General features: G+C 50.1%; 1 protein-coding gene across 1 annotated transcript in view; it reads right to left on the reverse strand.

Moving 5' to 3' along the window:
• Window positions 1-26,721, reverse strand: part of GALNT14 (polypeptide N-acetylgalactosaminyltransferase 14) — a 99,406-nt gene that overhangs the window by 44,003 nt on the left and 28,682 nt on the right. The window contains exon 2 of the mRNA XM_075707539.1: window positions 17,743-17,912. Coding sequence (XP_075563654.1) covers window positions 17,743-17,912 — 170 coding nt within the window. The remainder of the gene's footprint in view (window positions 1-17,742; window positions 17,913-26,721) is intronic.

Genomic DNA, 26,721 nt, shown 5'->3' on the forward strand with positions numbered 1-26,721 from the left:
ATGGACAAACCTACAAGCAGTTTGGGTTTCAGATGACATTCCTCGAGCCTGACGAGCTCTCCAAGCTTGATGGCTCCCTTGTGTGAAGACACATGGCAAGAGTCATGTCACAGCAGTGCAACTACCATGAGCTGCACGTTATAGACTCAGATGCTCCACTAGAAGGAGAGAAGAACTTGGAGGAGAAAGGGGAAAAACATAAAAAGTCCTTTTAGTTCACAGAAAAAGTGAACTAAATTACACAAATCTTCACAGCAGCTTCAAGGAAGAGTTAATACTAATGTCAAAGCTCTCAGCTCACATCCAAGCTGGAAGAAGAGATCTTGCCAGCCTGGTGCACACATCTGAAGGAACTCAGCCAGTCAGGACTGGAGCAAGCCTCTGCTCCAGACTGACCCTGGGCTGGACCAAGTTATCCATGCCTGGGAGAAGCCTCTACAGCTTTGCTCAGGCTACACACCAGTCAGTCAACGACTGCCTCCCAGGGACCTTGCTGTCACCCCACACCCAGCCGGAGAGACAGAGCAGCAGGGAAAGTAGAGGAGAAAGACCAGAGATGCTGAAAACGTGCCTGTACCTTACCAACGGGACAAGAGCCAGTCTGCTTCTACAAATGGGTGGCAGTCCAGGAAAGAAAAACAAGGAGCTTTCTTTTATCATTTTGCTTTTTTATCACAAAAACCAGCTCAGCCCTCTCTGGGTTGAGCTGCTTCACCTAACTATTGCAGCCGGGTGTCCTCGGTGTAGTCACTACAATTCCTCCCTCCAGGACCCCAGAGGAAACCAGAGCAAGTCTTGACAACCAACCAGGCGTGAAAAATTACTCCCTCAGGAAAATGAAAAATTACTGCCCTAGGGAGCAAGGAAGCTGCCCACCATAGGCAAGCAAACAGTTGCTGCTGGGAAGGAAGAGCTTAGAACTCCAGCTGCCTTGCCCCAGCCCACAGCAAACATGCTTGGGCTCTGCACGCCTGCAGGGATGGCAGGACATGTGGGCACCTTGGTCATATGTCGCAGGACAACTTCTCAGGGTAGCATAGCCCCCAGCCAGTGGGAAACCACTGTGCCTAAACCCTATCTTCGAGCTGAAGCAAAATTACAGGCAACTTCCATGAAAATACTCTAAAATTAGGGACCCTGGACATGTTGCGATTTAGAGCAATATAACAATGTATGTGCCAACTCGTATGGAAGCTAATGAGTTCATAGTTCAATGGTGGTTAGCGTCAGAGCTGACAAGGAATTATTTAGCAGGCTTTAACTAGAGGTAATTGGACAAAACTGTAAGGAAGACCACCAGGAAGACACTGCCAGGGTGCTGAGTCTGTTCTGGCTGTTGGTTAGACTCCCAGAGGAAGCTGTCCAAATCCCCACCTCTCCCCTCCCCAGCACACGCTACCGCAAAAATACTAGAAAACGGGCAAAAGAGAAGAGCCCTCCCAAGGGCAGGAGAAGATGCAGCCACTGATGAAAGAGGTCTCCTCAGCCTCCGTGTTCTTCTGAATTCGGTGTGCTACCACGAATGCGATGGTCACAGCTAGCGCTTGCCTGAAGGCAAGTAGCTCCAAGCCTTGGTAGGGACCACCACACACGCTGCCCACCAGGGCAAGGACCTGCAAATGGGAACCCAGGTTCAACTCAACTGCAGGTTGACCTGAGAAGGTCAGCCTTCTTGGGTTGACCAAGAAGGACATTTTTCTACACAGCTTCTGGAAATTGAAACAGTGCTATATTTGGCTAGTGCACAGTTACTATTTTCTCTAACTCACTGCCTCTCTCAGTCTCTTTCTTTCTTTCTTTCTTTTCCCTGCAAGACAGATATCTAAAAAATTAATCGAATGGCTAAATTCAAAGAAAGGGGGAAATGCAAGAAGGCAAAAATAACCTTCTGTGCACATGATGTGCTGCTGCCTGTGAACCTCAAAACTGACAAGGTGATGCATTTATAATTTATTAAAAATTTGCTGGATTTTTGTCTTTAGAAAAGGGGGGGCGGGGAAGAGAACCTACTAAAAAGGAAGGAGCGAATAGTACGGCTGCATTTGAAAACAAGTTAAACCAGATTGTGTGTCTTGATTTTCAAAGCAGCTCATGAATAATTCAGACTTCTAGGGCCCTCCACACAGACTCAGGGTCTGTCTTGCTTCTTGACTCCCCCCACCCTTCCTTCCTCAGAACTGAAGCAAAAAGAAAAAAAGGAGCTAACAAAAGTGGGAAAAAAAAAAAGAAAACAACAACAAAAAAAGAACCTTATCATAGAATCATAGAATCGTTTAGGTTGGAAAAGACCTTTAAGATCATCCAGTCCAACCATTAACCTACACTACCTAGTCTACTCTAAGCCAATCAAGGGTAGACTGGACTAAACCATGCCCCAAAGTGCCACATCTACCCGCTTTTTGAACACTTCCAGGGATGGGGACTCCACCACCTCTCTGGGCAGCCTGTTCCAATTCTTGACCACCCTTTCCATAAAGAAATTTTTCCTAATTTCCAACCTAAGCCTCCCCTGGCGCAGCTTGAGCCCATTTCCTCTCGTCCTATCGCTAACTACTTGGGAGAAGAGACCAACACCCACCTCACTACAACCTCCTTTCAGGTAGTTGTAGAGAGCGATAAGGTCTCCCCTCAGCCTCCTCTTCTCCAGGCTAAACAACCCCAGTTCCCTCAGCCGCTCCTCATAAGGCCTGTGCTCCAGACCCTTCACCAGCTTCGTTGCCCTTCTCTGAACACGCTCCAGCACCTCAATGTCTTTCTTGTATTGAGGGGCCCAAAACTGGACACAGTATTCCAGGTGCGGCCTCACCAGCGCCAAGTACAGGGGAACAATCACCTCCCTGCTCCTGCTGGCCACACTATTCCTGATACAAGCCAGGATGCTGTTGGCCTTCTTGGCCACCTGGGCACACTGCTGGCTCATGTTCAGCCGGCTGTCTACCAACACCCCCAGGTCCTTTTCCGCCAGGCCTTCCTTGTTTTCAGTAGAATTTTAAATTGTGGCCAAATTTCTGATGCCAGTTTTACTGGAATACCAGAGCTGACATGAAAGGTCTTCACTTGGTGAAAGTAAAAGCAAAATCTGGCACCTTGCACCTTCCTGGAAAGCCACCAATCCTTTATTAAAGATCTTTAGAAGCCAGGACAACCTGAAATTAGATTCAGAGGGTCAGAACCACAGATGTAAAGATTCATTAGGGAGGATGCTTTCTGACCAGAGCTTCCTGCCACCACGTGGCAAATCAGAGCAGGGAAAGTACCCATCCCCACAATGCCTCCTTAGTCATAAGCAGAGAAGCACAAACCCAACTCCATGCTGCGACAGCTCAAAAGCACTTTAAGCATGATGGAATCTGCAGCACTTACAGCAAAAATCCACCTAAATGGCCCCGAAACATTGCCTGTGATCGCCCTTTTACTACAGTTGATGGAGTAGGACTTTAAGGCGCTTGATAGCCAAAAAACCAAACAAACGAGTTTGATGGAAGAAATTGTCTCATGGCCTTAATTATCAATTGTCTCATGGCCTTAATTATCAATAGTAGCAATCAGAGAATTAGTTCCATTGCTTACTAATACTCCACTTCGATTTCAGCCTACACAAACGTATTGGGTCAATATAAATACCAAGACAAGCAAGAAAGTTAAACAAACAACTTTGTTCTGTCAGAATTACTTGGAGCAAGTTATCAAAGTAATCAATGGCATATAATAATTATAAGACAAGTGGTCAATACATTATAGCAGTCAAAGGCAGAGGATGGCTCTAGCAGAGAGTGATCAATGGCACCCCGGGAATGCCATAGCACTTGGTGATGAAGCAATGTCCGTCACGAAGTGATCAGCGGACCCCGGTATGGTTCAGGAGGGTGCCACATCACTCTCTGCGATGGGCACCGAGACAAGCCAGGCTTTCTCTTCCCTATAAAAACCCCAGCAACCTCTCTGTCCATTGCAGGGAAGGAGACACATGGAATTAAGAGGAGACCCGATGCCTCCATGGATTGACCAGTGTTGGCACACCCATCCTGAGGGTCATGGCTGGGGCTGCGGTCAATCCTGGTCTATCAGAGACCCCCATCCCGCCCTCCAGTGGGAAGAAGCCCTCCCCCCGGCACAGTGACCTCCGTGGCAATACCACATCCTCCCACCGGCGCTTCCTGCAGCTGCTGACGCGCTTCAAGGCATCACTTCCACTCCAGCACATCATTTGTTCCAGGAGCCCAACCTGTACTTTTCCCCTGATACTCAAAATCACTTGCTTTTAAATACAGCCTGTCATTTTTAGATGACTAGAAGTGTCAAAAACATTTGAGATCTAAATGAATTTTTTTCTTTTTCAGGATGAGAAAAACAGATTACTTTGGCCTTAAGTTTTCCTGTATTTTTACTTCTAGATTCACTGAGAATTTAGCTTTTGGTTTATCCTGAAATTGCTAACTCTTGTCTTTTCTTTTTCTTAAATAACCAAAGAACCGAAACACGGTTATTCACTCAGCTCTACCAAGCCCCGTCTACCCGCATAGCCCCCAAATTCAGGCTCCAGAGATGTGGCACTGACAACACCAATGTAACCCAGGCATGGGGAGCAGAGCGGATTCCACCACCCACTCCGTCTCCGCTTCCAGCTTTAGCCTCTCAAGCAAAAGCAGCAGTGCCAATGCCCGGATGCCACTCATCTTGAAATGGAGCAGTTCATCCTCAGGGTGCAGTGACTGGCAGGTCACTGTCTTTTATTAAATTCCTAGCTCTCCCCCCTCCCCGTCCCCCATCGTGACAGGGACACACAGAAAGATCACTGCGCCACAGACAGATATCTGGGGAACGAGCTTTTATCTCCGGGTGAATGTGTCGCAGAAGTGGAGCTAATTAACTGGGGCTCTGTTTTTGAAAAAGGTTAATATTTTATCACATGTCTTCTATCTTGAGGAATAATTAGCCCTGGCAGTACTAGCTCTGCCATTTCCCAAGGGACTGAGTGAGAGAGTGGAGGCTGGAGAGAGACACGTGGTATTGATGGATAGACAGCATCTCAACGCTGGGCTAATGCTACATCTAACCAGCGGTTACTTCTCAACACAAACTAACCTGCTGGAGGCAAAACCTTGGTCCAATGACTGTACATATTCTGCTCATCCCAGTCTATGCCCTCAGGTAGAGAGGATGCTTTAAACCAAGGCACTGCGACTCAGTCAAGAGCTTCACAGCTCCAGCACAGAGCACCAGTCCAAGCCCCTTCTCCCCAGGCACCAGTGCCAGCTCTGGGATGGTCTCTTCCCTCGTTGCTCCAATCCCCCGGTCTGCATAACAAGAGGGAAACCCCAAGGGCTTCCCCAACTCTTCCATCCCAACAACAAACCTGTTCCGATGGGGGGTACCAACCACTGAAACAAATTCCCACAGGGACTGCGGAGAAGAAGGTCCCCCCAGTGCTTGCACAGCAGTCCTCATCGGGTGGTACAGCACACAACATCTCCCCATGAGGCTGCTAAGAACAGGGTTGGGATGCAAGCAGAGTAAAGGGAGAAATTGGAAAAGGATGAGGGAAGAGTCATTTCAAATTGACCCAGAACTATTTTGTGCATGTGTTTTTCTTGGCAAAACGCAATGGACAGGTGGGTGGGGAATTTCCAAAATGAAATCAAAACTGTCTCATGGGGAAACAAAATCAAAATAACTTAAGTGAAGGAAATCTATCACTTGGAGAGAGGGGAGAAACTGTTTTCAGTTTTTTTTCTCTCTGAAACAGCAATTTTTGGCAAGCAAAACATCAGTCCAAACAAAATAAAGGTGTTCTCGTCCAGGGAAGAGACAGCTAGGATGGAGGCTGTGCCTGCTCCTGAGTGAGCTCCTCGGACTCATCTCCGGAGGATGCCTGTCCTGTGTGGATGCTCCTCCTACCCAGTGAGGCACTGTGGGGCTGGGACAAGGGACAACTTGGAGAAACAAAACACAGCACGTAGGAAATTTAATGTTACACCATGGTGTTTGCTGGAACAGTCCAAAGTCACCCTTGCTGCCAGGAGCCGGGCTCCGAGACACCGAGGTCCTATGGGCTCCCCCGGTACCTGCGCTGCCGATCCCCTTTGCCTTGCAAACACCTTTTAGCTGAGAACACAGCTCAGGAATCATTTCTGCTCACTGTGGAGACAAGTACCATAACTCACACTCCTAGCACAGCTCTTTCAGATATAACTAGCTTTGCCCTCCAGAAAAAAAAAAAAAAAAAAAAGAGTAACACAGCCACTTAACTGACACATCCTCCTGCATTCAAAACACCCGCCTATACATTTCCATCAGCTCCTCATACAGTTTGGCTCACTCCTCAACTCCTTCCCAAGAGTCGCCCTCATCCTTCTCACTCAAGAAAAAGAAAAGGAGGGGGAGAAATAGGACTGCAAATCCAGCGCTGCAGAATAAGCACCATCACCTTTGCCATTTCCCTACAGCATCCATGATCGAGACACAACCAACCCTACTCCTGAAGAAACACCAGCCTCCCCCTGTCCCTGTCCCAGAATCCCTTCCCAGTACCATTTTTAATTAAAGCCCCTCAGCCTGTCTTTCTCTAGACAGCCCCTTGAGATACAAAACAGTGGTATCTCACAGTGCTTCTGATCCTGCCCCACTTGGTGGTCACAAACACCCAGTGTCAGAGCCCATGACTCCAGGGCACAGTTTGCAACCTGGGATCAGTTGAGCTGTGGTGCAAAAACCTAAGGGGAGCCACTGTGCTACCAGGGTGAAGAAGGTGTAACACCTCTGAAACCAACCGGGTGGCAGTACTTTCGCTGTGATGCAGGTAGCCTGGCGGTAATGATTACCCTCCATTTCTGCTTGTTGGCTGACCTGACCCACCGCCTCCAGCTCCAGGAGCAACCAGGCAGGGGCTGGAGGGCACAGCAATGTTGCAGGCTGCTGGGGACATCAGAGAAAAATCTGAGGTTGGGTTGGGATCTTGGCACTTGGAAGCCTCTCTCCTCCCCAGGGAGGTCTGTGCAAGTCACGCAGCGTGGTTCAGATGTTGGTGGGGCCTGGGGAGCACACTAACCCCCAGGACAAGCACCAGCAGAGCCAACATGGGCCCCAGCAGAAGTTGCATCGCATCTAAGGAGGGAAGAACAGGCTCTTCAGGACAAGTGGATGTTGGGATGATGGTCTGGCCAGCAGTGTTGCCCAAGGACAGTCCCCAGCCCAGACACAGGCAGCCACACCAGGGGAGATGCGACCTCTCTCAGTCCTCAAGCCCACCATAATCCCATTTCATGCAGTCCCTTTTCATCACTACTGCCTCCCCATAACCCCCATTAAAAAACCAAAAAGCTTCAGAAGAGGGCATTAAATACATATTTGAAAAAGATCATCGCATTCATCAAGTTTTATCCCCTGAAGCCACCAACCTCTGTCTCAGAAGCCATCAGGTCTAGCTGGCCTGCTCCTCAAGCCCTTCACCTCCTGGCAAGCTGTCCCACGGGCCGCCAGACAACAAACATGGGGCAGCAAACATCACAGACACTGTCATGCATTGGGGTGGCCCCAGCCGTTCCCAGGACTGTGCATTTCCAGCCCAGTTCGCAGCCGGTGAGTCCCCAGAGAGACCCATCACACTTCCTGCGTAAGCTCTCCAGAAGCAGTAGGTGCAGCTATTGGAAAAAGGTGCCTTACTGACTTCTTAGCAGGTGTCCCCACATCTATGCAAGATGCCAACTCCAGTAGAAGCAGAAGAACATGCAACACCGTTTTATTGCAGCACTAAAGTGGTCCATTGAATATTTTTCTCCACTTTCAGGCAACATCATGGAGTAGAGAGCCCATGGGATTTTTGTCTCTGAGTGGGAGTGGGATTTTTGTCTCTGACCGAGTTTTCTCAAGCCTTAGGAAAGAGAAAAGTTTAGGAGTTTCAGTTCCAGCTTGAAACACATAGTCATGGTAATTTTTTTTTTTTTTTCCCCCCAATTTTTTCCTCAATGTTCCCTGAGCAGAGGTCTGGAAAGATCACAGCCCTGCAGTCTAGGCAGGATTTAGCAAGGACCTTCCTCTCTTCTGTGAAGAAAGGCAAAGCAGATGGTCACAGTCAGCCTTCCAGTGAGTTCAGGCATCCCTAGCAGGAAACACTTCAAATTATGGGTCCTATTCTCTCAGAGAAATGCACATAAACCAAGAAGCTCTCTATTGGAAGAAGTGGTTTTGAATTTACACAAACGTGAAGGAAAAAAAAAATGTCGAGTTCCACATGCACAGCATATTCTGAAATACCAGGGACTAAGAAACCCATGGAAACAAAGGGAAAACATAGCATGCTGCTTACAGCCCAGCCTTTAAGGCTTTCTCCTTTGCTGATGTGCCTCTGGCCAGCTGACATGAGGAGACTGTGTCTTTATGGCAGCCTTGGATGGATACAGTGCTAAGGCCACCACATCTCGCACTGGATGCACTGCGGAGGATGCACAGTGGAAAGCAGGGCATGAAAACAGATGCAGAGCCAAAGCAGCCTGAAAAGCTGACACTGAAACACTGTGGGGACTGCACTGGAGTCTAAGCAACCCCACGACTGGCAAAGCCGTGCAATGTCAAGTCAGAAGAGATACATGAGTACAGCAGTTAAGTGCATCGCTCTTAGGTGATGAACCCCAAAAGAGAAGAGAGAACTTCCCTCAGTGCTGTCCCACCAAGAATGACCTGAGACCACTGAACATATTAATGTCACCCAAGCAGCAGCACAGACTCTCGCTTGTTAATCACATGGGCAAAGGCCTCCAGTCATCCCAGCAGTCCTCCATCAGGGCGACCACACAGAGGTACACAGATTTGAAACACAGATTTGCTACTGACATAATGGTCAATCCTGGAAAAGATGGCAGGCAGCAAGGACAGGAGGCTTTAGCAAGCATGCTTCGATGTGCACCTACCCCTCCTCTCATTTAAATGCATTTGCTACGAGTGACTGGAGAATCAGAGCCCATAGTGCCTGCAAGGTAGGAAAGATACAAGTAATGCAAGTGCTGCAAGGCCAGCTATTCAAGCAACTTCAAAGCTTGTTACAGAAACACAGGCAGCTGGGGGAGAAGAACTACAAATTATGTGTGCTGCAATCAAGGTTTATAAATTATGTCAGCTCTTACAAAACACTGGGCCAAGCCTGACAGGCAGGAGCCCCAGAGGGCTCACAGGTTTCTGCAACAAGAAAGAAACCTAAGCTGATTTCGTAGCTCACCCTGCTTCGAGCAGGAGACTGGATCAGAGACCTCCTGTGGTCTCTTCCAACCTGAATTATTCTATAATTTTATGAAGTGCCTGTTTCTGATTAATAGCTGTCTTGTTTTCCTTGCTTAGCTGCCAACAACTGCAAATCTCAGTACTCCTTGTTCTCTCTGCTACCTGAAAACAGTCTCTCTGGGTTTTGATCACATACCTGTTCCTCAAACCTCCTTGGAGTTTCAAGTTCAAATTCACCCAGAAGACCTGTCAATGGTTTAACCCCAGTTGGCAACTAAGCATCACAGAGCAGCTTGCTTACCCTCCCCCCGCTGCAGTGGGATGGGGAAGAGGATTGGAAAAAAGAAGTAAAACCCATGGGTTGAGATAAAGGCAGTTTAACAGGACAGCAGAGGAAGAGAAAGTAGTAGTAATAGTAATAGTAATAATAATAATAATAATAATAATAATAATAATAATAATAATAATAATAATAATGATAAAAGAATCCAGAAACAAGTGATACACAATGCAATTGCTCACCACCCACTGATGGATACCCAGCCAGTTCCCCAGCAGCGGTCACTGCCCCCCAGCCAACTCCCCCCAGTTTACATACTGAGCATGATGTCATATGGTATGGAATAGCCCTTTGGTCAGTTTGGGTCAGCTGTCTTGGCTGTGCCCCCTCCCAGCTTCTCGTGCACCTGGCAGAGCATGGGAAGCTGAAAAGTCTTTGACTAGTATAAACACCACTTAGCAACAACTAAAACATCAGTGTGTTATCAGCATTGTTCTCATACTAAATCCAAAACACAGCACTATGCCAGCTACTAGGAATTTCTTCTCTATCCCAGCTGAAACCAGGACAAGACCAAGTGCAAAATGCTACTATGTGTGGTGAGCACTCCAGATGGACTGAACCTACAAAGTGCAGAACTGAGCTCTTTTGAATGAAAGACTCAGGTTTTGGCCCACCTATAGTCATAGGTGGGTCAGTTTTAGCCAACAGGCACGCAAAAGCCAGTGTTGGCCCAAGAGTGATGGGCAACAAAGTGGCCATCACAACCATGAGATGCTGGTACAGCTGTCTGACAGGGGCTGGGAGGCCAAAATAACTAGTGCGTGGTAGTCTTGGGGACACAGTGTACACCCTTACTCAAACTATGCCTCACCCTTAAGTCTTTGGCCAGATGGGACCTTCCCAGTTTGCATCCTCCAAATTGTACTTTGGGCTTCACGCTTCAGTTCATTCAAAAGCCTTAGCTCTCCAGCAACACATAGGTCCAAACTGTGAGAGACAGCGGGTCTAAACTCTAGAACAGAGCCCTAGCTAGTGGGTTTTGGTAAGGGGAGATCCATACTGGGTCTTTTGTTAGCAGACAGCAATTTTTTCCCAGCTAGGGGACCTGGGTGCGCTTGTAACCAACCTGTATAGCAAAGGTCTGAATTCCTGGAAGGCTGAAGAGCTTGGAAACAGGATAACTATGATGAGAAGAGATAATAACAACAGTTCCCTAAAAAATAAAATAAATAGATGGTACAGCTGGATTTCAAATGGTTGATCCGTGGTTGGTGATAGTGTGTGGAGAGTAAGCTGGCTGCCCAAAGCCATGTGTGTCACTGACTTTCAGCTGCCCAACTGCATTAGGAGAAGCTACAAAACATACTAAGATACTTTCTTTCACATCACCAACCTGTGCTAGCTAGCTATTTCGACCATTGCCAAAGGGTTAGCAAGTTGCACAGAAGCAGCAGGAGCAATTGTCTCTCTTAGGACGTTACCCAGCCTTTGAAAGTTTCAAACTTAGACCACAAAAGCCAGCTGATCGACAGCAGAAACAAAACCTTGGCCTCTTCAGGCAGTTCCAGTTTATCACCAAGACACATGCTCTGCTTGATGGACTGTTCTCATATCTTCATCCCCAGAGATCGCAGCCTAAGGAGGTGATGGAAAAACAGTGTCGAGCACTAACCTCTTGGGGTCTGGTGTCCAAGGACGAAAGCAATCATGCTGTTTCCTAATGGAGATGCTTTCGTCTCCAATGTGTTTTCCACATTTGTGTAACTGCTCGCTTGCAGGGTCAATCTGTGCTCTTGCCTGTAGTTAGGAATAAGAATGAGATCAAGACCAAAGGCAAGGGGATCTCAGATCCCCTCTTACCCAGCTAATTCAGCCTCAGAATATGCTCTGCTGGCAAGAGATCCAGGGACAGCCCTCACCGATACAAGATTTTGCCCAAATGTCATAAATCTTATTTTGTAATGAAATCACAAATGCCCTGGCTTTGCTCAGAACAGTGTAACAGCTGGAATAACAGGTCAAGGGACAGAAAAACTCCTTGGGATATTGCTGGCAGTCACGCAGCAGCTAATAATAAACCCCAAAAGCAAGAAGAGACCCATACCCTCTTGCATTCAGCCCTCTCCAACCTGTGCAAGGTGCTGCCAGCCTGCTCTCCCTGAAGCATCATGCACTTTTCTTCCAAAAGAATACTCATGTGGGGACCCCCAGCCCACACAACAGGACAGAACAAAGCCAGCGGTATGCACATGTGGCCGCACAATCCTGGATTTCACCAATGCTGAGCCTGGAGATGTGGCAGCATTTGAGTGCTCCCTCTCCCCCACCCTCCTCACCTGGCTCCCTCTTCCGCAGGCCAGACTGGCTTAGCCTGCGCAACTCCATCTGCCCTCATGGACAGAGGTCTATCCACCCCCACTGCACACAAGGCACCTCTGCTCAGACGTGCCCCACTCCCTGCTGTCCCACCACCCCTCTGCCCCAAGCAGATGCACTCAGCAGCATCAGGGTCAGGGAGACCACACGCACCCACACACCTGTACCCACACCAACTTCTTGCCCAGGTCTACAACAGAGCACATCCAGAGTCAGCAACCACAAGACACTGCCTGAATAAGCAAATTTTAAAAATAACCAGATCCCTTGGGACTTAATCTGCATTACACAGGAAACCGGATTAGCTCAGCTACAATCCAGAGGCCACAGTGAAAAATGTATGGAGTCCACAAAGGGAAGGGCAACAGTAGACCAGAAAAACCTCCAGGTTAAGTTCTGCTCTCAACTGTTCAAGGTCCATCCAGGTAAAGTCCCAGCAAACCTTCCCTCAAATTCAAAGGGTGTTTGGCCACCTGCTAGGTACCTACCTGCTTCGGCAGGTCTAATGTCCAGGTACTGCTGAGGGCAGTGGAGCAGAACCCCACCTCTGTCCTGCCTGTGGAATAAGATGGGCTTTTCTACAGACATCATTCTCCAGACATTAAGTTCCTTCTCTGGGGACTCTCAAGAAACCAGGCAAGGAAGATAAGATGCCTAAATCTCTATGTGGGGTACAAAACGCATTTCTAGCTGCTGAGACCCAGTGTTCACCTCAATTCATCTCAAAGTGGTTTCAGCCTAGTGGGCAATGAAGTTGAAGGAAGACAAGGCAATGTGAGAAGTTCCAAGGGGATCATAAACATGCTAAGCCAAAGGCAATGCTGTCAAAACCTACTTTTCTCCTCTTCGACTCTTCACTTCCAAGAAGATATTACAATATTCTCAGTGCACTTGACTGCTTGCCACTCCTGGGATACAATCATCAACTCAGCCAAAAATGTAGCCACTTCAAAAACTGCATGTGATACAGCTGCCCTCACACAATCTGCACGTGGACATCTACACACGCTTTCACATGCCCTGCTCCAAACACATTCACACGGGACACGGGGACACGTGGAAGGTGTGCAGCGGCAGAGATGCACACCCAGCCCCACGTGCCCGTGTATGCAGGAACCACACCTGGCAGAGGTAGGACCACCCTCAGGACAGCATGTTCCTCCTGGTCATCCCCATCCACGGCACAGTCAGGTATCTTCAACTACCCCAACCAGAGCTGCTCCCACATAATACTGAACATGCAGCCTCTGCACCCTTGGGATGCACGCTACAATTAATGGGTCAAAATAACACTGCAGCATGTAGTGCTTCAGGGCTGAAATCTTGGCTTTTCTGGACCTTGAGAACTCAAGACAGCAGCTCTTTGCCCCACAGGAATGTCATAGGCATCACCTCTTCCCATCCCTCCATGAACAGTCCTTACGAGCAGAGCCACCAGCCCTGGGCAACTCTCCTGCCCAATGGACACTCTCCAGCTGGCACCACACTGTGGTTTGAGTGAGGAAACCTGGAGGAAGTCTTATGGTGTGTGTTGTTCCCTGCAAAGGGAACAGGACAGACTGCAAGGGAAGAGCTTTTGTAGGGGGCACAAGTTGGCATGACCAGGGCCCCAGGCTGCCAGGATGCTCTCATCTTCAGCAGATGATGAGACGCCAGTATCCCTGTCAGCCTCGCATTTCAATCACAACTTGATTTTAGCAGCTGCTTTCTCTCTCTCAGACACACACATACACACACGAACGCACCCCCTCAAGCAGCTGTAAAATTCAAGCTTAACTGGGTAGGTAGGGCCTCTTGCAAAGCACTTGGGACTCGGGGAGGGAGGGAGCTTAAAAAATTTGCAGGATTATTGCCTTATGGCAGGATTCGAGAGGGCTCCATCCCTGGTCTCCTTGCTCTACCAGCTCTTGAGACAGCACTACTAAACTTGTACCGGCGCTGCGGAGGAAAAAAGCAAGATGAACAGAGGAAAACAGGCAGTGGGGGATGCCTGAGGCTGGCTGTCAGGATTTGCACTAGCTAGAGAAGTCTGCTGGAGGCTCTTACCTCTCCTCCAGCTACTACCCTCTCATCTACTCTCCTCATCCCCGACTTCACCTCTCTGCTTCGCTGCCGTCAGCAAGCACAAACCCCAGCTCAGGTTGGTGCTGGCCGCGACTCGTGGTCCCAGCCTAGCCTGGCAGCCACAACAGCATCTGCACATCTATTAAACCCAATGGAGCATTTGGGAGGTGGAGGTCAGCCTAAGCAGCATATGGAGCAACCACGTGGTGAATACCGGCCTCCCTGGGAGCTGGCTGCCACAGATGGAAAAAGCCCAGGAGCCATCACAACAAAATCTTCTGGCTGGGGGCGATGCGTCCTCCCTGTTGGCTTTCCAAGCCGCTGAGCAATACTGGAAACCTCAGCTCCTCTCCCCCTGTGCGCACGCCTGGCACTGACTCACTCGCTGCCGTTTTGGTCCTGTGTTTTGCCAGTGGGAGTTGCAGAAGGTGGGATGTGGTGATGAAGTAATCCCAGTGGCATGTGGCTACTGTGGCAAGTGGGGACCAGGCACCCACTCCAGTGGCATGAGCTGGCTGTGCATGACGTGGACATGCCACCTACATCTGGGTCCCGCCTACTGCTGTGGTCATGGGGATTTTTTAACCTTGACTCTTGGTGGGGACGTGATACACCACCACGGGACCACAGATGGTCTTCTGCTGGAGAAACACATCCCTTCACGTAGTCCAAGGGCTAGGTCAATGTGCAACCAGGAATGCAGTCAACGGCAGGGAAATGCAGGCGGGTCACCAGAAGCAATGCTCCAGCTGGAGATCTCCCAGGCCGAGGGACACGACGTAGTCCACACAAACCATGGCATTTCCCTGGCTGAAATCACCCATAAACCAAGCACAGGCTCCCAGCCCCGTGCTGGCCAGAGACAGGCCAGGGGAGCCACCATGGTTTCTCCAGCTCCAATTCCTTGGAGAACTGTGATTGTTCTCCATCTGAAACCTTTTCACTGGTTGCATTTTAAAAACAAAATCAATCCAGCAAACATTGCTAAGCAACTGGCTGTCAGTGCCACATCCCACCCCGCTGAAAATATTTGCCCTCTCCGTGACCTTCTGGCAAGGAGTTTGCTGCTCAGCCCTTGCCAGATTTTGTATATTCAGCTATTGTTGGCAAGTCCAGATGCTTGGCTGGATTAGCAAAGAAAACTCCAGGAAATCTTCTGCAACCATCCTGGTGAAAAACACCCCACAGAGAGGCTGTAAGGAGCAGCAGTCCCACGTCCCAGGCACTAGGATCAGGACTACAAGGTGCTGGTCTCGGGGCATTACCGTGGTTTGCAGGTCTGTGAGTCTCAGTGCTGCCAGGTGCTGTACAGAGGGGATGAGAGATGGAGAGCAAACACGCTGAAAACCTGGTTGGAGAGCAGAGCAAGCTGCTTTGGGCAACAACATCTGGCTGAGAGGCTGAAGGAGAGCCTGCTTACCCATGGGGACGTGCTCAAGTGGTGGGTAAGACCCTCTCCAAAGTCTCCTGCCCCTCATGCAAACTTTCTTTGGGAATAGCAGCTGGGCAGGAGCACCTTGGCATGGCTCCCAGTATGGTGGTGCCCCTTGGTGTGGGGCCTGTGCTAGGATGCACCTTCCCCCAAGGTCAGCTGGAGCAGAATCGAGGTCTGACTATTTGGGTTTGCTTTCATGCAAGCAAGTCTGAGCACTTTCAGTCTGGATAAGCCAGGTTTGCTGTCAAAACCAAGTCTCTCTGTAAGCACAGCCTCTGGCAGGTCACACAACATGAGCCCTGAGGGCTTCCCATCTCTCAAGCTGGTCAGGTCTGTGGTAGTCAGCTCTCCCCTCCGCAGGAGGGACCTCTCCTAATCAACCCCATGCTAGACTCTCTTTACATGTTCTTCTTGCACAGCCACCAGCAATTTTGCCCTGCCCCAGGAGCAGGTCATACTTATCCATTCTTTCCCACCCAGCTCCACTGGGTAATTCAGGACCCACTCCCCACTCCCAGGTTGCACAGCAGTGCCAGAATATCGCCTGAGGAGCTCCCTGAACACCTGCACCACGAGCAAGGATTTCTTTCAAGAGAGGGCTTTGCAAACTCTGCACCTTCCTCTCCCCCTTGACCACCAGGCACGGACCCTTCTCTCTCCTCCATCCCACCCATCAAGTGCCTGCCTCCCCCAGATCTCCCGGCAGCCCCATTTCCTCCGTGGCCGCTCTAATGCTCGGCTAATGGTGCATCATCCGCAGCATTGTTCAGACATATTCAATAAATCAGAATCCAATTACCGGGTTAAGGAAATTGGAAGCAAATGCAATTAGCCCCAGCCCCTCCCACATGCTGTGCCCTCGCTTCCTCCTTAATGAGAACTTTTCTTTTGCAGGAGCACTCAGTGCCGCATCCACCCGCCCAGGAACAAGGTGGCTGCCACCACACAGCGGGGGTACAGTGAGGGGGCAGCCGAGTCGATCTTCCCTTTTAATAGGGCAGATGGTTAATATCCCTGGCATTAATTCTCTCCAGGAATAGCACACTTTCTCTCTGCTCAGCTATAACAGGCGTCCATCAGGGCTGACAGCTCCTCTCCGGAGAAAGGAGCATCTGGTCCTTACTACGAAAAGGAGCTAAAAAAAATATATAAATAAAGAAACACCATTGCTTGCTATAGGGATGGAGAACTCTTGCTGTTTCAGCATTTCAGCCTAAGTGCTGCATTTGGACTGGAGTAGGGGAAATTTAGAGTTGGGTCAGATGCCAGGTGTTGGGTTGCTCCAAATCATAGAGCCTAGGCAGCAAGGGTTGGGTTTGGCACAGGGCTCCCACCAGAGCAGGGCTTACCCCCCAAAGGGCTCCCAGGAGAAGGCAGGAGAGGACGGTTGCTGCCAGTGGGCTGGGACATAATGGCAGGCATAGCTCCTTGGGAAGGGTTTGCACTGGCTGTGGGCTGGGGGCCGCCGTCAGGGGACAGGCATACACTGTGCCCTCAGAGGACAAGGAGGAAAACTGCATCAAGGGAGCCTCAGGGGTATTTTCTACCCCAGCAGAACACCCTGACATCGCTCCATCCAGCAGTCTAACAATTAACCCCAGCAACCATCAACAACCTGCAGCCGCGAAGGGCAGCTCTTCCCTGATGAGTTTGGAGAGGCGACTGGAGGGAGGCTACAGCTGCTCTCAGGGCAAGCAAGAGTGCACCAAAACTCCCACCTTACCCTTCCCACACTGACAGCAGCAAGGGATTGTGGGTGCCGCAAGGCAACCCTCGCTGCAATCCTCCTTGCCTCCCTCAAGGGGTCCTTTGGGAGCCACAGGATATATTTGACCCCGATGGTGCTGGAGCTGTTAGTAACCCAACAAGTTCTTACCTTCCTCTCCCCCTCCCTCAGCAACAGGCCCTTATTCCCCACATTAAATCCTCTCTCTGCAGAGCAAAATAAGTGCTCAACAGTTATTTTATCCCCCTTGCACCATCTCATTGCATCCTCTGCAGAGCAAGAGTTCCCAGCACCAGTGAAGACTTTGCCCATCGTGGAGACGTGCTCTCGCACACCCATTACTTTTCTGACAGGAAAAAAAAAAGGCTTTTCCTTTCTTTCCCTATGGTCCTGGAGTAATTTATACAGGTTTTCATTAATAGGTTTAGGACTGCCAGACATGCCAAGAAATCAAGTAAAGTGAAAGATTCAATCCTAAAAATACAGCCCAGGCAAAACCAACCCCAAGCACACCCACTGGGCACGGGTGAAGGGCTCTGACCCACCTAGCACCCCAAAACCACAGCCCTAAAGAGGAACGGGACTATCCACCCATATAATGAAGTTTTGTGAGAAAGACCAGGAGAAATCAGGGGGAGGCAGAACCTGTGATGGCGGGTGTCACGGACGGCACGGTCACTGGGGATCCTCTCACTCTCCCGCTGGTTAAAGGCATGGAGCCGGTATGGGTCCTCGCCGCCCTTCCACCTCCGGGCGCTCAGGTACCTCCGCTCTTCAAACTGATCCCAAAGGTCGTCCCAGTCCACGTCCGAGCCCTGCGCGCACAAAGTCAGCCCCATTAGAGACAGGAAAGACAGCAGGACACCTGACCCCACTCCACAGGTCCTCCCGAGCCCCGCCAGAGGTCAGTCAGCCCTGCGGCATGGGCAAGCATTGCAAAAGCAGGCTAACAAGGAGCCTCATTAGGTCTTCAGGGTTTTTTTTTTTTTTATTAGGTCTTGAAACAGCATGTCAAAGAAAGCCTGCCAATTTGAATTTAAAACGACTAATTTGAAACCAAATTCAGGTCTCTTCTCAAACAGCATAGTCTCAAGAAATATAAAAGCACAAAGGTCTTATTAGGGTTTTAATTTCTCTCCAGACAAAAAACAAAGGTATTTTACACCACATGCCCCATTGCCCCTGTAACCCTTCAGGTGGGAAAGGGCCATCAGATGGGAGCAGTTTCATCAAGCACAATCCCACCTTTCTAAAGCCGTACCCTGGCCCCAAGGCCAGCTCCAGCAATGGGACCCTGGAAGAAGGGGGCTGTCATCCTCCCAGCCCAATTTTGGTCCATCTTTGCCACAAGTCTCCACTGAGGACCGCAGCCCTACCACAGGGAGAAGAGTGGGCAAGCATGTGCCCATGCAGTCCCCCTCCTCCAAAAGGGTGTAGGAGCTGCATTTTGGGGTTACCCGACAGCTTCGACAGCCGTCAGGGGGTTTAAGCATCCTTTGGTGGCTTGGTGCCATCAGGGGGTTTAAGCAACCCTCAGCAGCATGCTGCTGTCAGGGGGTTTAATTATCCCTCAGCGGCGCAGTGCCGAAGCTGGTGAGCACAATGCTGCGCCGATAAGATCTCATCGTTACAGCAGCACAACCTCTTTGATCTCAGCCTACATGTAACAAAGAGAGATGCAAACATTTACAGACATCTCAGCCCCAAAGAAAATTGTGATCTTATCCAATAATTGATCTTTTCTCCTTCTGTTCTTTTTTTTTTTCCCTCTCCTCAGTTCACACCATCTCAAAGCTGATTTTGCCTGCTAATAGCACAAAATGAAGCTTTTGAAATGGGTGATTTTTATCCCATAATTGATTTTACTAGCATCTGGCAGTGCATTTTCTCTAGTCGTAGGAAGGGGACGAGGGAGCACCAGCTCCTGCAAGTGAACCGTGGCAGGACCAAGCCGGATGCCTCTAGCCACACGATGCCCTGCACTGCCTTGGGTCACAGCGACACGAGCACCCGCAAAAAGCCAACAGAGCTCAGGGATGCAGAAGTTTCCAGATACAGGGTCGTATTCATCCTCCCTGGTGTGACCCCATGGCCTTCTCAGGAGCTCCTCCAGCACTTACCCCAGTGCAGGGAAGATCAGAAGAAACCCCTGAGCCACCACCCTCACTGGGAGAAAGTTATTCAGGACAGGGAGAGAGTTATTCAAGGCTGGGAGAAAGTTATGAAACCAGTGAGGTCACTGTAGGAAGTTTACGAGGAGGATGTACATAACCTGCCTGCAGGCTTTCGGGAGGACCGATGTACACAGGGTGATAAGTATTGTTTAATTTTTTTCTAAGGCATCTTGCAAAACGTGATTTACCACCACAGTAAAAGAAAAGTGAGCTGGCTGCATTTCGGAGACACCAACAGCCTGACGTTTGTAAGATTTCATGATGACCCCAGCGGGGCCTGGCACCATTAAAACAACTGCCACAGAGTTGCAGTCCCTAAATTTTAATGCTGTGAAGAAAAGAAAAAGTTGGTTTTATCAAACTTAACCAGAAGAGAAATGGCTTTTAAAAGCAGCCACATAGCACTTAAGGCTGTTGTATGTGTATTTTTTTTTTCGGTTTTTTTAATGTCAATTAAACCAAATAGCCTTGGATCTGCTAGAAGGGTACAGCTGGGCAAGCATCCCACAGCTTGAGCAGGAGGGCTGGGGGGTTCCCATGGGCAGCTGTGGCTCGAGGAAAACTGGAGCTTCTGCACATGCTGCAAGGGCAGCGAGCTCTGGCTGGGCCAGCAGAACCAGGGGCTTGGTGTGCAGGAGGGTCCTGGCACGTGCTTCGAGGTCTGGGATGGCATTTCCCCAGCACCCATCTATCCCCATTACTGTCCTGTTACTGGGGGATCCCAGTGGTAAATGGATACATGGACAAATACCAGTGCCTTATCCCACGGCATTTGCTTCTCATCCTGCCCTGGATATACCTTGCGTCCAAGGGTTGTATTCTTGGTTGGTTCACACCGCAGTAAATAACTAATATCCCCATGAAATCTCCACCTGAAAGACATCAGCCCGCCTTGATTCACCCAGCCTCTCTTTTCTGGGTTGAGGAAAGCTGTCGGTAGGATGGTCCCTAAATACTGGGTAGCTAAATACACATCTGAGATCAAGAGCAAATAGATACAAAACAAGCCCAGGGACTGGGGTAGCTTTCTCAGCCAGAAGTAGGTACCCGGGTTTGGTCATTTGCTTTCAAACCACATCTCCTGTCCAAATCTTCTGGGTGTTCTTCAGCTTTCCTTCCCAAGCTTCCCTGCAAGGGTAACCAAAATCGGAGCAGGATGCTCAGACACATGCGCGCTCCAACCTCTGCAAAAAAATGCCTGTGCAAAGCGGTGAGGGAAAGCAAGGCACTGGCCTCGGATGAAAAGCTCCCAGCTATACAAGTGGCGGGAGGCAGGAGACCTCCCCAACCTGCACACAGGGACTTGCCTGTTTCTCGGCACCTGATCAGGGATGGGGAAAGCGAGTTAAAGCATAAGGAGAAATCCCCTTCGCTCACCCGGGGACAGCGCATCAGTTACAGGTTACTGGATAAGGTCTTCATTATAATATTTCCGCCATGTATTATCACCTCTTCCTCACACCAGAATTCTGTCTTGGGAGTTATTTAACTGATGTGCAGAAATCTAAATTTAATTTATTATGATCTAACTCACTTTAGAAGCCAAATTACCCTGCACTAGAAAAGGATCAAGTCAATATTCCACTTGCCTTTCTATTTATCTTCTACAGGGCTCCTCTCTCCAAGTTTCATATTCATTTTCTTTCATGTACTAGTAATAAATTCTCATTTTTTTTCTTGGAATTAGGTAATTTCTCTTCCAACATTGCAGTTTAATGGCTGGTATTAATTATAGGAAACACAGTTAATGCTTAAAAGAGTTTGAGAGACTCAATGAGTCTGCAGGAAAGAGAGGAAAAAAATATCCAAGGGGTAGCTGGCCGCTCTCGGCAAACAAGTGCCACCCCTTCTGACACCGCATCAGGGGGGCTCGGGGCGGGTGGGGTGTCAGGAAGAGGGACCCCCCGCAGGCACAGAGACATGGACAAAACTCGTGGCGGAGAGGAGCTCCCATCACACGCCAGCACCCAGGCAAGAGCAAAGCTCACCGAGAGTCTTCTCCTTCACCAGGTTGCTAAAAGCACCCCCCCCAAAAACCGCCTGCCGCCTCGCCAGTGAAGGGCAAACAGCAAAACCCCAGAGCAAGCACGGAGGCAGCTTTTCACCGCAACTGTATAGCGATCTTTAAAGATCGAAAGCTTCTCGGTGCAAAGATGTAATTCATCATCTGCCTCTTAAATCACGTCTCAGAAACAGAAAAAAAAAGGGAAAAAATAATATTAAAAAAAAGAAGCGGTGCTGCAGGGGGAGAGCGGGTCATTAGCAGTAAAACTACAATTTTCTGGCAACTGCTAATGCCTTGTTTATGTGGATTTCTGCAGATATGACATTTTAATGGCATAATAATTGTGTGATTACAGTACAGCAGGGATCACTGGAGCGGGAAGAAGGAACGAGCGACCCAGCCGGCTGCTGCTGCTGCGGACCCACAGCGTCCCCACGGGATGCACCCGCAGGCAGCCCCCGGCACCCCTCGACGGCACGGGAGGCCAGAGCGGGCTGGACACTGGGGAGGGGGCTGGCGAGTTGCGGCAGCACCTTGGCCGCAATGAGCCTGCCTGACGGGGAAAGGGCATTTTGGGTGAAAAGCCTGGCTCAAGCGGAGCCAGCAGCAACCAGGGACGGGCAGGTCACACTGGTCCCCAGGGCCAGCCTCCAGCTGCCCAGGAAGCAAAGGGGTGGGCGGCCTGAGCCAAAAGCAGACTCTGATTCACTTTCTTTTTTTGTGGCACTGTTTTAAAATAGAGAACTTAAGCCTTTTCTAAAATAAAAGCCATTTTCCTTACGGGGCTGCTGAGTGTTGCCATTAGACTGAGGTGAATCAGGCCAGCACCGTGCACATCCTTTCAGGAGGCAGCAAACCCAAGCCAGCCCGGCGGGTGGGCAGAGCTGCTGGTGTTTGCCAGACAGCCCCAGTCTTTGGCCAAGCAAAAGGGTTTTGCCTGTGCAAGAGCAACGATGACCCCAAGGGTGTCTGGCAGTGGCCAGATGTGCCTCTACAGCCCCTTGGCCCCCCTCGCACCCAGCTTTCCCTGGAAAATCTCACCCCTACATAATCCCTCACCACGTGCTCTGTGCTGGTCCTCCATCCTGCCTTTCCTGGGACTTGGGCATTAAAAAAAAGGAGGGGAGGGGGAAATAAAAAAAAAATACATCAGCACAAGCTCCAATAAACATACAAAAGCTCTAGAAACTTGGATGCCCCGCGGCATGTCGCTGCCTGGCCATGCTCAGTCGCTCCTCTGCCTGTGGATGGTTGGAGCAAGCATATGAGTTCACCGCAGCTCGGGGCCACTGGAGGCAGAGGGCAATTTTTCAGCAGGAATTGCAACCAGGTATTATACAAATGAGATTTAAACGTCTTGCTGAAGCACGGGGCCCCTGCAAGCAGGAGGTTCAATTATAGAGCTGTTACCGGCCGAGGCGCTAATGCCATCTGAAAGGATTATAACACTTCAAACAGGATAGGGCTGATCCCGCCTCGTCCCCTGGCGCCAGCGCATGCACTAAGAGGGAGAGAAGCCCCAGAGGGGAAAGAAGCAGGGCAGCATCACGCTACCTCCATCCTCTTCCCGGTCTCCCTGAACAGCCCAGATGGAGCATTAAGGTACGAGATCCTTCAGTCAAGCTTTGGTGTAGTTTTCCCAACACCAGAGCCCAGCAGCTTGGCTTAACCCTGTGCGTGCAGTGCTGTGCATCCCAATGGCCTCATCCCCAAGATACAAGGGGGAGACAGACAGAGCACCATAGCCATGGTCTTCGCCCAGTCCAAAGAGCGCATGGTGGTGCCAAAACCAGGCTGGGGATCTCCCAAGCCCAAGCTTCGTACCCATCCTGCAGCACCATCGTCCAGTGCTATAGGTACCGCTCAGCCAGGGAACTGGCATGGACCCCCAAAGGGTCACGTCCCACACCCCCTTTCTCTTATCCCCCTTCCCCAAAATGCACAGCCCGCAAGCCAATCAAGCACTTAAATACAAACTTAAGTGATTCCAGGCATTTGGAGAAGCGCACAGAAATCCATGTTTTAATGTTTGAAGTTAAGTACTTGCTTAAGTGCTTCATTGGCGCAGTGCTATCTTCTCCGGCTTTGTTCTGACAGGAACCACACATTGGAAATGGGCCCCAGCTGCCATCTGCCCTTGATTAGTCTTCCGCCCTGTGGGCATTTTAGCTCCAGTTCCTTTACTTGAGGGCTGTGAAGCTCCTCTTCCTTTTGCACGGGTACCTCAGCACAATGCCCAGGTGCACCTTGGTGGCAGCTCCTCCATGACCCCACAGAGATGCAGAGCAGACCCGTGTCTGCCAGGATCCCACCCTGCCCCAAGGAGAACTGGCACCTCCCACTGCTTGGAGATGATTTACTGCCTCTCAAGGGAGACCTGCAGATCTGAGTCTGCTCTAACCTCACTTGCTGGAGGAAGAAAGAACAAAAAAAAAAAAAAATCAAGTAAAATATTAATATGGATACCTAATTAAAGCAAAGCACTTCTCCAGCAAAGCCTGTCCTGCAGCTGGGGTCCCTGGAGAAGCTCTGAGCATTCACCAGTAAGCTTCTCGCTGCCACTGACCTTTCTCTGCTCGTGTACATCCACAGGCATGCTGCTCCAGCTTCAAAGGACAGAGCATTGCCTCCTCTTCTGCTAGCTCAGCAGGGAACATGAGTCCCTGAGGACCTTCCAGCAAGCATCCCACTTTCTCACTTGGCCCTGAGGCCAAAACCATGCTATCACCACCCTGCCTACTGCCCAGTTTCCTTTACCCACCTCTCTCCAACCCACCCTCTAACACCCACTCCTGCGTGGGCAGTGTCTGGATCTCTCCTGTGTTGCACACACACATTTACACAATCAGGACACCTACTGCATCAGGTAACAGGACTGACAAAGGCTGGAAAGTGGTCATGGAAGAAGACTTGGCCTTCAGGAACTGGAAGAAGACTTGACCTTCAAGAACTACGGCTGCAACCACTGTCTGGATGGAAACATCCCCATTAAGGCTCTGGAGAAGGCTCTCCAGTGTCTTCCTCTGAACATCCCCACCACACTCAACTAGCATCAGCACAGGCTGTTGGCCGCTGATTCAGTGCAAAGAGTTGTCCCAGGGCTAGGGCAGCTGGGCCATCGTTAAGTTGATCACAGCTAGAACCAGCTCTTTGTGTATCTTCTTGTCCATATCTGCAGTAAATGATGTACAGGGTCTGAAACATCCTCCAGAGGTTTAAATCTGCTAAACTCTCCAGCCAAACACAACAGCATGAAAAGCCACCAGAGAATTATCGATGCTTTTTCCAGCAAGGGCACCAAAGCTTTAATTTTAAAACAGACGGCCAGGGCAGCCACCAAAATGGGGAATTTATTTGCAAATCAGGAGCAGGGGACTCTAAGTTGCAAGGAGGGAAAGATGACAGATTCATTGCTTTGATGAAAGGCCAAATTTTGTCTCCAGGGCTTCCCCTAGGAGAAAGTAAGTCAGCTCAGAGTTCACACCACGCTTATCAGCAAGCACTTGCCGCACCAGCAGCAGTGCCAGGTTAAAATATACCCCCACCTCCCACAGGCAGCCTGGGCCTGAGCTTCACGCATGGATGATGCTCCTATCTGCTGGCTGTAGCATCAGGCCACTGTCCTGCCTCCGCAGGGGGAGAGGCAGTACATGTTGCCAGCCAGCATGGCATGCCCCAGCCAGATCCCAAGGAATCCCCATGGTGAACTCCATCTCCAACACGCTCAAGAACCTCCTGCTTCCCTGTGATGATGGAGAGAGTGCAGGATCCAGGCCACTGACCTCTAGAAACAACATCCAGCTACAAAATTCCCTGTGTTCCCACTTGGAAAGACGCTCTTCCTTCTTGGACCCCCAAAATCAGGTGCGCGCACGTGGCCGTACAGAAGCACTTTGCTGCGTAAAGAACGCAGACTTTAATTCTTTAAAATAATAAATTAGCCCATAGGATAGCCTGACACATGAAGACAAATCCTGTATAATTAAAAAGGAAAGGAAGCCGATTATATCCTCCTGGAGAATATTGCTGCCTGCTTCTGTTTTATTTATACGTTACACTGTATAATGAGCTGAATATTTAGGAGGTCAGCACAAACCAGGCTGCTGACTGGAGAAAAGAGAAGACCTAGCTCTGTCTGTGCCAGGAGCCAAGCAGGAGGATGGAGAGGATTTTTGGTCATCTCCTCCCCCTGCCCACAGTTCCCCTGAGATGCCGTGGAACTGCTCGGATCAACTGCTTACATTCAACTGCTTGTGCTCGGGCTGCATCGGTCCTCCCAAGCCTCCATCAAAAAAGGTGTGAACTCCCCCACAGCCCCCCAAGAAAGGATGAGCGAGGTCAGCCTGAGCCCATTGGCACCTGCAAACTCTTCTAATGGGTCTGCAAACAGTAATTTTGGACAGCAAACCAAGACCAGATAGGTTTTAAGACTCTACAAAAGGGTCTCTGCTTCCACTGAGAATTCGGTTTTGGTTTGGTTTGGTTTTTTTTTTAAGATTTCAGGTTTAATAAAACAAAAAAGGTGGAAAACCACTGGTCTGGCAGCAGCCCTGCTCCATGGTAAGCCCCCCCCAAGTTGACGGCAATAGCCCCCCACCAGTGCCCCCACCACCACTCCACCAGTGATGGGGCACCCGCAGCTCCCCTGGGCCCTCTCCATCCTTCGCTGATGCCAGCTCCCCCGAGCGCCTTTGCCCCTGCCAAGGCGGGTCCCCTTGGCACCCCACTCCAGGCTCGCCGGGGCCTCAGGAGATAGCAGACAGCATCTTCATGGCTGTTGTGCCGCGTTAACCGGAGCACCATGGGCAGCCCCTCCACGTCCCGTTGCCGCCGCTGGCAGCACATTGTGGGCGAGCCCACAAGCTGCTCCTCTGAAGGTCAGCAGCAATTACATGGGGTACTAATTGGGAAAGAAAGGAAGGCAGGCAGCGTCCCATGTGACCCCCACACCAGCCAGGTTCAGCTCATTTCCAGGATCATCAGAGGTCAAACACATTGGAAAGAGCCCAGACCCATGGCAGGTAAATAGAGTGGCAAAAGGGAGCTCCTGCGTGGACAGACAGTGTTTTGTTTTCCTTCTGTGCCTTTTCAGGATGGACATGAGCTGCTTCCCAGCCATGAAGGTCAAACCAGCCTTCCCAGGCTTCAGCAGGAGCAGCAGATGATTTACTACTTAGGTGCCCATAGCTGCACTCGGTCTCCAGCTGAGCTTTGCTCATCCCCTTCTGCTTAAAAGCCAAAGCTCCAACCAAACCACCAAGACTGAGCATCTCAGAGGGCAAAGAAGGTCTCCCCCTTCCCCAAGGAGCTGCGCGTCCCGCATGCCGGAGGATAGCCTGGGATGGGGTGCATCAGGCGGAAAGGGAGGGGAAAAGGAGAGCAGGGTGGGAAGGGGAAAGGAGCCAGCAGCTGGAGTCCTGCTCTGAACCCAGCCCTTTAAAAAGC

The sequence above is a fragment of the Pelecanus crispus genome, chromosome 3, assembly GCF_030463565.1.
Source record: "Pelecanus crispus isolate bPelCri1 chromosome 3, bPelCri1.pri, whole genome shotgun sequence".
Taxonomy (NCBI): domain Eukaryota; kingdom Metazoa; phylum Chordata; class Aves; order Pelecaniformes; family Pelecanidae; genus Pelecanus; species Pelecanus crispus.